This window comes from Felis catus, chromosome F2, assembly GCF_018350175.1.
Source record: "Felis catus isolate Fca126 chromosome F2, F.catus_Fca126_mat1.0, whole genome shotgun sequence".
NCBI lineage: Eukaryota > Metazoa > Chordata > Mammalia > Carnivora > Felidae > Felis > Felis catus.
In genome coordinates, this window is record NC_058385.1 from 30,204,118 (window position 1) to 30,217,006 (window position 12,889).

Consider the following 12,889-nt stretch of genomic DNA (forward strand, 5'->3'; position numbering starts at 1 on the left):
CACATACCAAGACTTTATTAGTTAATTATTTAGTGGACTTTGATTTTAAAATGATAAAGATTTACATACAGTGTACAGGTCCTCAGGGATGCAGTCTCCAGGATCTCTAACAAGCTTTTGTGTTTTGACATAACAGGTTGGAATTGCAGATAGAATTTTTATTCTTGGAACAATGTATCATAGAATCACCCCCTCCTGAGGGTTGGAAAGAAACTTTATAAAAAAAGCATCTTACCCCTCTATCTCTGGATCTTTTTGTCTAACCAATCAAGGCTATATAAAATGGTATGAATCCAAGCAATCAGACAGCATGCTCTATGCCCCTCATTTTTTTAAAAAAAAGGTAACTTGAATAACTTCATCCCCATCCATATTAGATAAATTTTACCATGTAAAAATCTGTCTTCCAGGATACATCTGTAAGAGAAAATATATTCCAAATTCCATCCGTGTACATTCAGCTGCTTTTAAGGTTAAAGATCATTCAAGTATGTACAGAGTAATAATAATAGAGTCTACTATGGGCTAAGCATTGTTCTGAGGACCTTTGACTAATATTAACTCACTTAACCTTCACAACAATATCATTGTAGTGTCATTATCCCCACTTTGCACATGAATTTAGGCCTAGAGAGATTAAGTAACTTGACCAATGTCACCGAACTGGTGACAGAACTGGAACTGCAGACCCAGGCATTGTCTGGTTCCACAGTATATGATGCTGACATTTATAGATATTGCTCATTAATTAATTCAATGTTTAATGAGAACTCTATTCAAGGCATTGAGGTAAACATGGTAGGGAATTCAAAGAATAGCATTTGTCCCTGCTCTCAAGAAGCTCTTATTTTTGTTTTTGCCTTAACAGCATCTATGAGTGGTTAATTCCCACCAACCTGAATCTTCTTCACATCACCCATCACCTTGCCTATGATGTTAGGTCCTAGAGTTTTAGGCCAGAACCACAGACTTAAGGAATTGAGCAAGATCTTAAACCTCATTTGAATATGTTCATTTTACAGATTTGAAAAATGAAATGCAGAGAAGTGTCTTATTCGAGGTCACAATGCAATGATAAAGATTAATGACAAAGTGTAACTAGAAAGGCAATTTCTTGTCACCCAATCAGTAATGTGTGTGCATGAAAATGTATGTAAGTTAAATTTATATAAGCTTAATTATAAACTTCCTAAGCAGAGATTTCTGTTTAAAGGGGTCAACAGTAAAATATTCCATGTAGGCAATTATCATTTTATAAGGTGAATAAATAACCATCTATCACTATGCCACACCAGGTCTTTTATAAATCTTGGTATTCATATACTGGGTTTGGTGAAATTAGAAAAAAAAAAATTTGGGTTGTCGTATTAGCTGCCAAACTAAATAAAATTTCCCTAATACTATGGGTATGACAGTGAATATCACAGAGGAAAATGTTCAAAGTTTTAGGCTCCATACAGAGATACCAGATTAACATTTCAAACCAACAGCTATCTCAGGGTCAAAGTTTAAACCAGGACAAAAAAGCAGCAGCTAACACTGAACATGTACCATGTGCTGGTACTACTCTAAGTACATACGATCTCATTTAATTCTGTGAAATAAAATTTCTGAACATGAGAGATCCCATTTTGAAGCTCCATTTTCCTTTCTAACTAGTGAATTCGTGAACTGGGTCCAAAGTGGCAACTGTTTTATAGGTAGTTGCTAAAAAGAACTGGCATTAGGACCATAAAACTGTTGGTTTGAACTTCATGAAGACAGAATAGTTAACTAAAACATAGTAAGATTAGTTGCATTTGATAGCACCAATAAAAGTCAGAATAATCGAAAGCAGCTCAACTGGTGGGGACCAATTAAGTTTTGTGTTTTTTTTTTCTCTTTATCAAAATCACGTAAGCAACCCAATTCTTTCTCAGAATAAACTCTTGCTTTGCCCACATGAGTGGGGCACTTTTCTGGTTGCTAACAGAATCTGTGTTCTCTGAATTGCAACTGCGAGACTCCAAAGAAAAGACCTTTATTTTTTCTTTAGTTTTGCCTCTTTTTCTTAGTTGACAATTCTCACAAAATTCGACAGAGTTCACATTACCACCTCCATTTTTTTAGGTGAGGATACTGGACTATAGAAAGATTAACTTGCCTACTCCAGGGCTAGGAAATGTGAGGAGCAGGATTACAGAAATATTTCTCAATATGATGCCTGCATGATCTTTGGAGAGGAGTACAAATGAACTAGATGCTAAAAACTGCCACTGAAAATTGAGAAGTGTTATAAAACAAGCACACTATTCATTTGGGGCCTAGTCTGTACTTCAGCCCTTTATTTGAATAAGCATGCAGGAAATGTGCTAGACATGGGGAGTATCAAAATGAATACTGCTTACACTATCATGTTGTTTATATATTATGTTTGTAATTCTCATGTTCAAGAATTTATAGCAAAACAGAATATGACAGGAATATAAATAGCTGTAAAACAAGACAAGTTGGCTAAATATGAAATATAAACAATTGTGAGGAAAATTTAGAGAAAATGTCACTTACAGGTTGCTAAGTGGGATTAGCAGAAGCTTCATGGAGAGGGTGACATTGGAGCCGGGTCTGTAGGAATAGTCAAAATCGAGGTAAAGAGGAGGTAGGCCTCCTTGTAGGTTGTAGGAATAGCATGAACACAGGCATATTCATGAGATACCAAGTCATCCAGTTTGAATGGAGCAAGGTTGTGTGTAAGAAGTGGGAGTGGAGATAAAACTGGAAAGACAGAGTGAAGTCAGGGAGTATAATAAACACCTCACTAAGAAATACAAACTTTATTCAAAAGGCAAAGAAGCTTGTAGCAGGGAAGATACATGATCAAAGTTAGATTTTAAAATTAACCTGATAGTGATTGAAAAGTGGACAGAAGGACCAAAAGCGAGTTAAAGGTTTAGGGAAGCAACAACATAGGGCAGAACAAAAGTGATATTACTGGGAATGAAGAGATTGGTGAAAAGATATTATAGGAAAAAGGAAAGAATGAAGGAAGAAAGGAGAAGAGGAAGAGATGACCCTGTGTTTCAGGGTAAATGGTAATGTCTTGAGTGGGAGATGTGCAAGACCAGGTAAGTACAGTTATGACAGCAGAGGTGCTACATTTAAGACGTACTGATTCTGATGAGCCAATGAGAGACCCAGATAGGAATTTACATATTCATTCACTGTGTGAGCATTTACTGTCCGCCTATTCTATGGAGATCCCTTCCCTAAATACTTGGGATAGATCACAATCACTACAGAAGGAATATTTTCTTATTGCTCGTCCCCGTTTAAGAGACAATAAAGTGTCCTATTCAAATCCAGTTCTCTAAAACATTTCCAAACCAACATGTTTGAAAAATGGGCACCTTCCTCTGAATTTCTGTACATTAATGGTCTGTAGTGAACTGAAAACAGGCATCATTTTTTGATATTCTTGGAATCTCCCACAGTACCTCATTCAGAGTGGGAATTCAGTAATGCAGTTTGGCCAGGGGATTTCTTTTTCCTTTTATCTTCTATGATAAGAATACATCTTTTCTTAGCCTTGTAAAGCAGAAAGATCAGTAACATTTCACATCCAGAATATATGGCCACTATAAAAGGAGCCACAGAAGCTAAGTAGGCCTTGGACTGTGAAAAAGAATTGAATAATGGCAGAGCTAAGAAACGGTATCCCACTTTCAATAGCAACAATTTTACAAACAAGAACAGGCAGCACAAAAATTTTAACAAAGTTGTACCCAAATAACAAACCCAAAGCAGGAACTAAGACATCCCATGAAAGCTCCTCTAGGTTATTTCTAGAAACATTCTGAAAGTCAAATAAATCCCTATAAACATTAAAATAAAACTCAGGTCTAATTATTCCCTCCAGGAAGTTTGCTTTTTCAGGTATGCTACACTTGAGGACTATTCCAACTGATGTTGGAATGATGAAAAGGAGTATGGATACAATTTTAGAAACAGCAACATGAAATGTACGTGATGTAACCCTAACAGCCTACTATATATATAAGAATTGGCAAGTATCATTATCAGAGCCAATAATGAAGTTATCAAAATGGCAAAAAATGAGATCTCCATCTAGAAGCAGAAAAAGAAATTGACCCCACTCCTCCTGGGCATGTGTAGGTCATTACAAATCCAAAGCCTATGTTGTGCCTCTTATAACACCAAATTCTGTGTCCAAAGAAATCCATAAAATGGCCTAAGAAAAAAATTGTGTAATTGCCCCAATTTGCCAAGAATTACTGGCAAAGGAGTCTTTCATACTGTTTGAAACACCTGCAATTCAATATTGCAACCAAAAGCACGTTGATAGAATAAGCACTAGGGTATTTCAATCAATACGCATTAATGCCTTGAAGACCATCTTTGCTTTGTTTAGGCACTTTGACTTTAACATTACCTCTTGAATGAGTCTTTCTTGCCTACCTTCAGAATCCCATAGTTGAATGTTCAAATTTGTGTCTCCATCTTCACCTGTCATAAGGTTTTTGTCACAGTCAGCACTTGAAGCAGTTTAAGATCATCTAATTGCAAAAAGAGATGGCTGGAGTCTGGCCACTTAGCTCCTAACTTCATCTTCTGATGACCATTTCTTCATTCTTTGTGAAAAATAGTTTTTCAGTCTTTGCTCTATTCAGAACACTGAGAAATGACTTCCTTGCCTCTCCCAGAGTCATAACCCACAAAAGCAGGACGAAGGCAGGGAAATAACAAGTTTGCTAATCATTCTGAAAGTTTAAATAAATCACATATGCAGCAAAACCGTTTTTAAAAAAAAGCTACAGAACATTCTTTTCAAGTGATAGAACTGAGGTAACAATTGTTTTGCTGGATCAAAGTCCAGTAGGAGCATGACTATCAAGCTTTTCAAAATACAAAGGTATCTAGTGAGGGGCGCCTGGGTGGCTCAGTTGGTTAAGTGTATGACTTCAGCTCAGGTCATGAGCTCACGGTTTGTGGGTTTAAGCCCCACATTGGTCTCCTTGCTGACAGCTCAGAACCTGGAGCCTGCTTCAGATTGTTTCCCTCTCTCTGCCCCTCCCCTGCTCATGCTGTTTCTCAAAAATGAATAAACATTAAAAAAAAATTTAAACAAAGGTAAAAACAAAAAAAAAAGGTATCTAGTGAGTAACACAACCTGTTGAACTTGTAGTTATGAAAATGTAAAAGCCACAGCTTTAACAGATTGGATGTATCAAGCCGAAATCTAATCTCTTTCCTCCAGGCTTACTCAACTAAAAACCCTAAAAAGAAAGCTTGAGAAAGCTGTCTGATTTCAGGGTAGTTTAGAAATGAGAAGCTAGAGAGACTTTCTCTCTTCCCCACAGTCTTGTTCTCTTTAGGGGACTACTCATGCTGGAACCCCTGGTCCCTAGAGTCTGAGGATGCTGGTACCTGTGTCTCTTCCAGACTGGTCTGCTCCACTATCTGGGACCTGACCTAACTTACCACCAGTATCACTATTAACACAAGTCACTCCATGCTGCTTTGTCTCTTCTCTAATCAAGGATAGGACCTCTTCTTCATTTTCCCCCTCAATCTCTGCCAGCCTTACTTCCCCTTTTCTCAGCACTCATTGCTATTTTTCCTGGTATATTTAGCTTTAGTTCAATTTATGAGGCATGTGTTGATCACCTACTATGTGTAAGTAGTTATAACAGATGCTAAGGTATTTAGTCTGTGTTAAAACTTTCTGGTATTTGGGAATATATTTAAGGATTATTTCTACTTCTGGTCCTGTAGTTTCTGATAAAAGGGCCACTGGAACATAGCTATTATTTACTGTCTGCTTACTCATTTGGCACCTGCTACAGAGTTTTGTATTATAGTTATAAGAATGTATATATCTCATCATATTCACCGCCACAATTATAATCAAATTCTTGTTTGTTAAAGTAGTTATTTGAGTGCCTACCAAACAAATGTGTCAGTAGTTGACAGAAGTCAGAAGTTATCTCCATTCCTTGCATGAAAGATGAAGAGAGAAAATGAATATTCTGAGTTTATTCCTTTATTTAATTATACCTAAAACCACTATATGTGTCCATGATAATTAAAATAGAAAAGGGACAAAGCCTTCCCCAACAAGGGACAAAAACAAATAGAAATTATTTCTATTCCTTCCATATGGTAGTACTTTGTTGAGTACTGATGGAATATATCAGTCAGACACATCACTTTAAATATATTTTTTTAAGTTTATTTTTGAGAGCGAGAGAGTGAGCACGAGCAAGCACGAGCAGGGGAGGGGCAGAGAGAGAGAGGGAGACACAGAATCTGAAGCGGGCTCCAGGCTCTGGGCTGTCAGCACAGAGCCCAACGTGGGGCTCGAATTCATGAATGGTGAGATGGTGACCTGAGCCAAAGTCGGACACTTAACTGACTGAGCCACGTAGGCGCCCCAATCAGAGGCATCATTTTAAAAATAGTTATTTTTGGCATGTATTTTGCATTGATATAAAGACACTGTAATGAAGTTGTGCTACCTCACCTTTCCTCTCATTTGTAATACATTTACATAAATAAAGGTGAATCCTATTGCAAGAGGATCTTTATCAGAGAGATATGCCCCAAAGCAGTTAGGGGACACCAAGAAAACCATTTCCTCTTCCTAAGCCTGAGATTCCTCATCCAAAAACTTGGAGACCATCTCATTCACTCTTGTAAGTTTCTATGATTCATGTACACACATCAATTTACACATATTGACATACAGTTAAGGCTATACTTCGTGGCCTCATGATGCTAGGCTTAGCCATGTTACGTGTATCTTCTAAAAGTCAGCTCTTTCTTCCTCTGTCGTAAAAGTAGCAATATCCAAAATGCAGTCATTCCTTCCTTCAGCTTAGATCCTAGAGTAACGGTGATATGCAGCAGAGTCACAACCAATCAACAGCTGACATTAAAATAAATGAAATATACCTTTTTTGTTGTTACTAACCATAACCTAATAAAAGCTAGTTAAATACAAAAATTTGCTAATAATTGAATGTCAGTTCATAGCTTAAAACACAAAAACTCAAATTCAATTTAACTGAAAATTGATAATGGAAATGACATAATGGAAATAAATTAAAAGGGAACTTTTAGGAATAAACATATGTGATATGTGTAGTAAAAGAAATGGACTTAACAGAATTTTCCTCATCATTTCTGGCTTGAATCCTTACATGACTAATCCAAATAGGAATCAACATTTTTTAAAAACTGTTCTTCATCATTAAGATATTCCAAGATAATATTTCCACCATTATACAAAGGGCAATCCTCCTTAGCGATCCAGCTTTCCAAAGTATGATCCAAGGGTAAGACTTCTCCTGAAGTAACGTGACATAACCTTAATTTCTGTTAAGGGAAATAAATCATACTGTAATAAACAAACATGCTGGTAAAAGAGTATCCTAAAACTTTTACGAAAAAATTATGACCAGTTGTTACCTTAGCTGTTAATTTATTATTGTCATTTTTAAGACTGCTTAAAGAAGCCGCAAAGTCTATGGCTTTTCCGATGCTCCATCGGTGGCAAAAGAACATTGGTTTGCTCTTCTCTTTGCTCCCCTTAGGTAAGAAAACCTGAAGGTAAACTCTTTCTTTCTGTAAAAATAAAAAGTTAAAATATAGATTATGTATATGACACAGGCATCTCTTTTTGTCTCATGACCTCTCTTCCTGTCTTCTCCTGGTTAGAGGACTACCCTCTAATGATACAACTTTTAGTGGGAATACCAATCATAGTACCCATGAATCCACCTAAATGCATGGGCATAGGACTGAAGACCCTAGCTAGCGTGGTCTGTGCAAACAGAAGCATGTAATGTAAAACAGGCCAAGCAAAGCCTTTTCCTGAGATTTTTTTAAAAAATTTTAATGCTTATTTTTGAGAGACAGAGACAGAGCATGAGTAGGGAAGGGGCAGGCTCCAGGCTATGAGCTGTCAGCATAGAGCCCGATGTGGGGCTCAAACTCACAAACCGTGAGATCATGACCTGAGCTGAAGTCAGATGCTTAACCGACTGAGCCACCCAGGCACCCCTCCTGGGATTTTTTTTATGTTCAAAAGCCAGAAGGAGGGAAGAGCAGTCTGGTTGTTTGTTTGTTTGTTTTTGTTTTTTTTTTTTTAAGTCTTATTGAATTAAACCTGAAGTTACCTATCTATCCCCCTCCAAACCCTCTTAGCTGTTCCTGAACTAATGTGGAAAAGTTTCCTCAAATGGGAAAGGACTCCAATACAGAGAGAAAAGTCAAGGAAACAGATGGACTCTTTCAAGAGGATGAGTCCTGGAATCCAGTCATCCCTTGAGATCAGATCAATGCATCACTCCCCATTATAGGATTAAAAAAAAAAAATGTTTTCATTAAGTTATTGTTATCAGATTTCTGTCACTTGCAATTTAAAGTTTCCTGATATATAGTAACATTTCACCTGAAAGACCTTACTACATATTTAGTTGTAGCAGGGCTCTTGAGAACAAAAGGTCCAAACAATCAATCAATAAAATAAGTACCATAACAAAACAGAACGATTCAGAGATTTGGAGAGAGTTCCTCTAGTATTTTATGCCCTATATGCTTCCTTACATTGTATTTTCTTGCTAAGTTAACAAATGCAGGAGGAAAAATAAAGAGGAGCAAAGGTGTTTGATCCCTGATCTTCCCCTATTCCTAACAATTGCTTTAACAAAGTGTGGCTTTACAGACCAATTCCTGCTACAATAAATATTTTGTTACAATTGGATTGTCTCTTAATTATAGGGAAAATATCACAATTATGGTAAGAAATAATAGGTTCAACACGATTTCCATCTAAACACAAAGGAATTTAGATTTGTTGAAAACCAGTGAAATGTGTCATAACAGGTAACAAGTATTAAAAGAAAAAAAATTATCAGAAATTCAAGCCTTGGGCCAATTCTATAACTTAATAGTTCCTGCTCCAAAGCAAGGTAACAAGAGCAAAAATACAAAAGGAAAGAATGTAAAAGTTATAGCCTCACTGAAAGGAAGGAAGGTGGGCAGGAAGGCGCAAGCAAAATATGCTTGAGGATCAAAAACATAACAAATGCAAACAAGTGATAGGTAGGCTGAGCCACAGACTTTCAAGGTTCCAGAAGACAAAGTAGTAGCCAAGAGTTCAGCTTGCGGGTTAATGGGAAACCACAGTGCTGCATGGAGGTGAAGTATCTGGCTCCGGCTCACTGCTTGCAAGGAGAAGCTAGTGAGGACTTGTGCTCCAGGAAATAAAGTTGAAGAAGGTGCTGCTGGATGCTGACTACTGCTTACAGAAAGTAATATTTAGGAAAGGCAGAGAAGCACGGATAAAACCTCTTGACAGCAAACAAAGCCAGCATCTTCCAAGTCAGTAAATGGATCCACAATAATCTGAAAACCTCTGGAGGGCAAAAGCCCAAACTGCCAATCTGAAACCTGGATTGGAATGGAAGTCCTGAGTAAGGCCAGTGGAAGAAAATGCAAAATTGCTCCAAAGGAAGAGGTGAGTGACAACAGTGAGATACAGTTAAGAACCTCCTACTCAAGATGAACGTGCAGAATCTACAAATGGAAATTCAAAAGTTAACCTTGCTATGGGCAGACGAACTAACTGAATTCAAAAAGACATTATAAAAAGTTATTTTTTTATTTTTAAAAAGTTTATTTATTTGGTGGGGAGAGGGGCAGAGGAAGAGGGAGAGAGAGAAACCCAAACAGGCTATCAGCACAGAGCCCAAAGTGGGGCTTGATCTCACAACTATGAGATCAGGACCTGAGCCAAAATCAAGAGTTGGACGCTTAACCAACAGCCACCCAGGCACTCCTAAAAGTTTTTTAAATTATGAAATATCCATAAAAATGGAACAAGAAGGTATGAAACAAAAACAAATGAAATAAGACAAGCTATGAAGATCCAATGAGAAATATAAAAATTTTTAAGTACAGTTTCTGAAATAAACTCAAACAGGAGAAATTTTGATAATCTTCAATAAAAAGGCTTAATTGATCTGAAGATGGATTTGAGGAAGTCCTCTAGAATGCAGCACAAATAGATACAAAGATAGAAATTATACATCCCAAAAATAGGTCTAACAAGATTTCAGAAGGAAGCAATATTCAGAGAAAATGACTGTAATTTTCCAAAAGTGAAGAAATAAGTGGAATTAAAGATGTACCTCCAGGCCCAAGCTGGGTAATTAAAATAAATCCAGATGTAGAAACATTGCACTGAAATTGGAAAATACCAAATTCTTAAAAGCTACTAGAGAAAGACTGATTACTCATAAAGCAATAAGATTGACAGATGTTTCCCCAATAATAGACAACAGGGAACAATGAATAGTATGTTAAGAGAGTTGAGAGAGTCTAATGGACAATCCAGCTCAAGTGAGGGCAAAATAAGGGCGCTTTCAGACAAAAAAAAGACTCAAAGAGTTCACCAATGAAGACTCTTAATGAAAGAACTACCAGTAGTTTAGCCAAAATAAAAGTGAGTCCTAAGGAAAGGAGAAATTCAAAAAGATACGTTGGCAAATTTAAATAGCTATAGTACTGACTTAAAAATCATGTGTGAACAAGGATGATGGGATAGGACACATTCAACTTGAGAAAGCATGTCAAACTCCTGTCTCATTCAAGAGGATACAATACCAAGTAACTTTAAATTCTGAGAGACATTTTGGTATTTAGTTATATATGTTAATTAAAATTGTTAGCACATGTCTATTATCACATTATAAAACATCACAATGGAGAGTCTAGATAATACAGTACAAAAAAGGGAACCAGCTAGTATAATTATTAAAAAAATTAAAACTACCCTTATGTTAATGGGGTGTGATTGTTCACCTGGAAATTGAAGGCAAAGAAAAGCATTTGGTAATGTAACTGAACATCTTTTTTCTCTATATTAGAAGTACCTAGATATAGAGGTTGGGGGAAACATTATGTTCACAACAAAACAAAACCCAGGAGATAATTAGGGATGAAAAGGAATAAGACTTAAATGAAAAACATAAAATGTTACAGAAGTCACTAAAACACGATTTAAATAAATGAAAAGGCATACAAGGTTATTAGACAGGAAGACAATGTTCTATAGCACAAACCCAAAGTGAATCCTTCAGGAATGATACTCAGTCAGGACTTGCTAATAGTCAGAACTTGTTGGGAGACTGAATTTTACTTTAACTTTACAGAAATCCCTAGATAATGTATCGAGGTTTTCCATCAGTTACTTATACCTAGTGAGCAGGGAGAGGCCAGAATCTCCACGATAAAGAGGAAGGTATCAAGAGGGTAAAAATCCTCTTGAGAATAGCCAAGGGGGCTTCTCATAAATGGCCAAATCTTTACCTCCTGTCGGCACCATTATTCACAGCTTACATCCTTGTGGGAACTGGGGGACACGGAAAGCCACATTTCTAAAGACCATACTGTGTTCTCATGCTATTTATAATGATTTCTCTCAGTTTCTCCATTTCTCCTTTAAAGAGCCTATGATCTTTAACGTTACTTGCTGGAGTCTGTCACTTAAAACCTTGTCCCATTAGGATAACCATAAAAATCCTAGGTTTTTTTTTTAAAGTATAATTAATACACAAGGTTATATTAGTTTTGGTGTAAAGCAGTCATTTAACAAGTTTATACAATTATGCTATGCTCACAAGTATAGCTATCATCTGTCCCTATACAATGCTATTACAATGTCATTGACTATATTCCTAATGCTATTTCTCTTATTCCCATGACTTCTTCATTCCGTAACTAAAAGCCTGTATGTCCCACTCCCCTTCACCTGATTTGCCCATCCCCCCATCTCAGAAAAAGTTTTAGTTTAAATAGAATAAGCATGAATAAATATGAAGAAAAAAACTGCTAAGAAAAAAATATAGGTGAACTTACATTATCATATATTAGAACATTCTATAGAGTTATTGCATCAAATCAATTTGGTACTGACCTGGGAGTAAAAAAAAAAAAAAAATATGAGTGGAATAGAATAGGAAATCCAAAAATAGATCCAGTAAAAATAAATGTTAAACTTGTCATGAATTGGAATACCAACTATCATCTTCAAAAGGAAAAATGATTTAATAATTGGTGATGGCAAAGCTAGCTAAAAAACTGGAAGAAAATAAGATTGGGTCCTCAGCTCCTATTACATGCTACAAACAAATTCCAGATGGATTAAAGACAAATGCAAAATGCCAAAAAATAAAAATCCTAAAGAAACCAAAGTGGGGGGTGCAGGGAAGCAGAAAAAGGCACACCTTAGAAAAAATTAAAACACATGTCAACAAGATACATAAGTGAAATCAATATATTTGATATATTTTGAAAACATATCTATAATCAATCTGATTTGGAAAAAGATTATCTATTATATTCCAAGAGTTTCCATAAGAAGTTGTCCAAACAAAATAAAAAGACAGGAGTATGGGTTAACAGGCAACCAAAAAGAAATGATTAAAGGGTGATTGAAAGAACAACTACACATGGCTAACAAACATAATAAAAGATGCTCAAACTGAACATGCAAATTAAAGCAATTAGAAGGTATCTTTTTATAGCCATTAGACTGGAACACATTAAAACATATAACAGTTACTAGAAACCATGGGAGGAGGGGAAGCGTACCTCATATCTGGCCACAAGAGGCAGTCTATTAAACTGGGTAAGATGGCAGGTTTATCACCCAAGTGATCTTAAATAACTTCAAATCATTCATGTGTGAAATGAGGATATATAATATACCAGGAGGTTGTATTAAGGGAGGTAAAAAAAATTTAAAGCCAAAAATCAATGGCTGGCATAGTGTAATCAGTCAATAAAGGCTATTATAACTATTGCCAGTAGAAATGTAAATTGT

General features: G+C 36.3%; 2 protein-coding genes across 2 annotated transcripts in view; both read right to left on the bottom strand.

Moving 5' to 3' along the window:
- Positions 1–6,788, bottom strand: SLC10A5 (solute carrier family 10 member 5). The gene is given in 12 exon segments (XM_003999936.6): positions 1–3,664; positions 3,666–3,819; positions 3,822–3,874; positions 3,876–4,006; positions 4,009–4,089; positions 4,091–4,115; positions 4,117–4,172; positions 4,174–4,339; positions 4,341–4,509; positions 4,512–4,592; positions 4,595–4,748; positions 6,744–6,788. Coding segments are annotated over 12 exon segments (1,305 nt in total). The 3' UTR covers positions 1–3,474.
- Positions 6,459–12,889, bottom strand: part of ZFAND1 (zinc finger AN1-type containing 1) — a 24,381-nt gene continuing 17,950 nt past the window's right edge. Inside the window, 2 exon segments of the mRNA XM_045049822.1 lie at positions 6,459–7,374; positions 7,468–7,619. Coding sequence (XP_044905757.1) covers positions 7,204–7,374; positions 7,468–7,619 — 323 coding nt within the window. The 3' untranslated portion in view covers positions 6,459–7,203.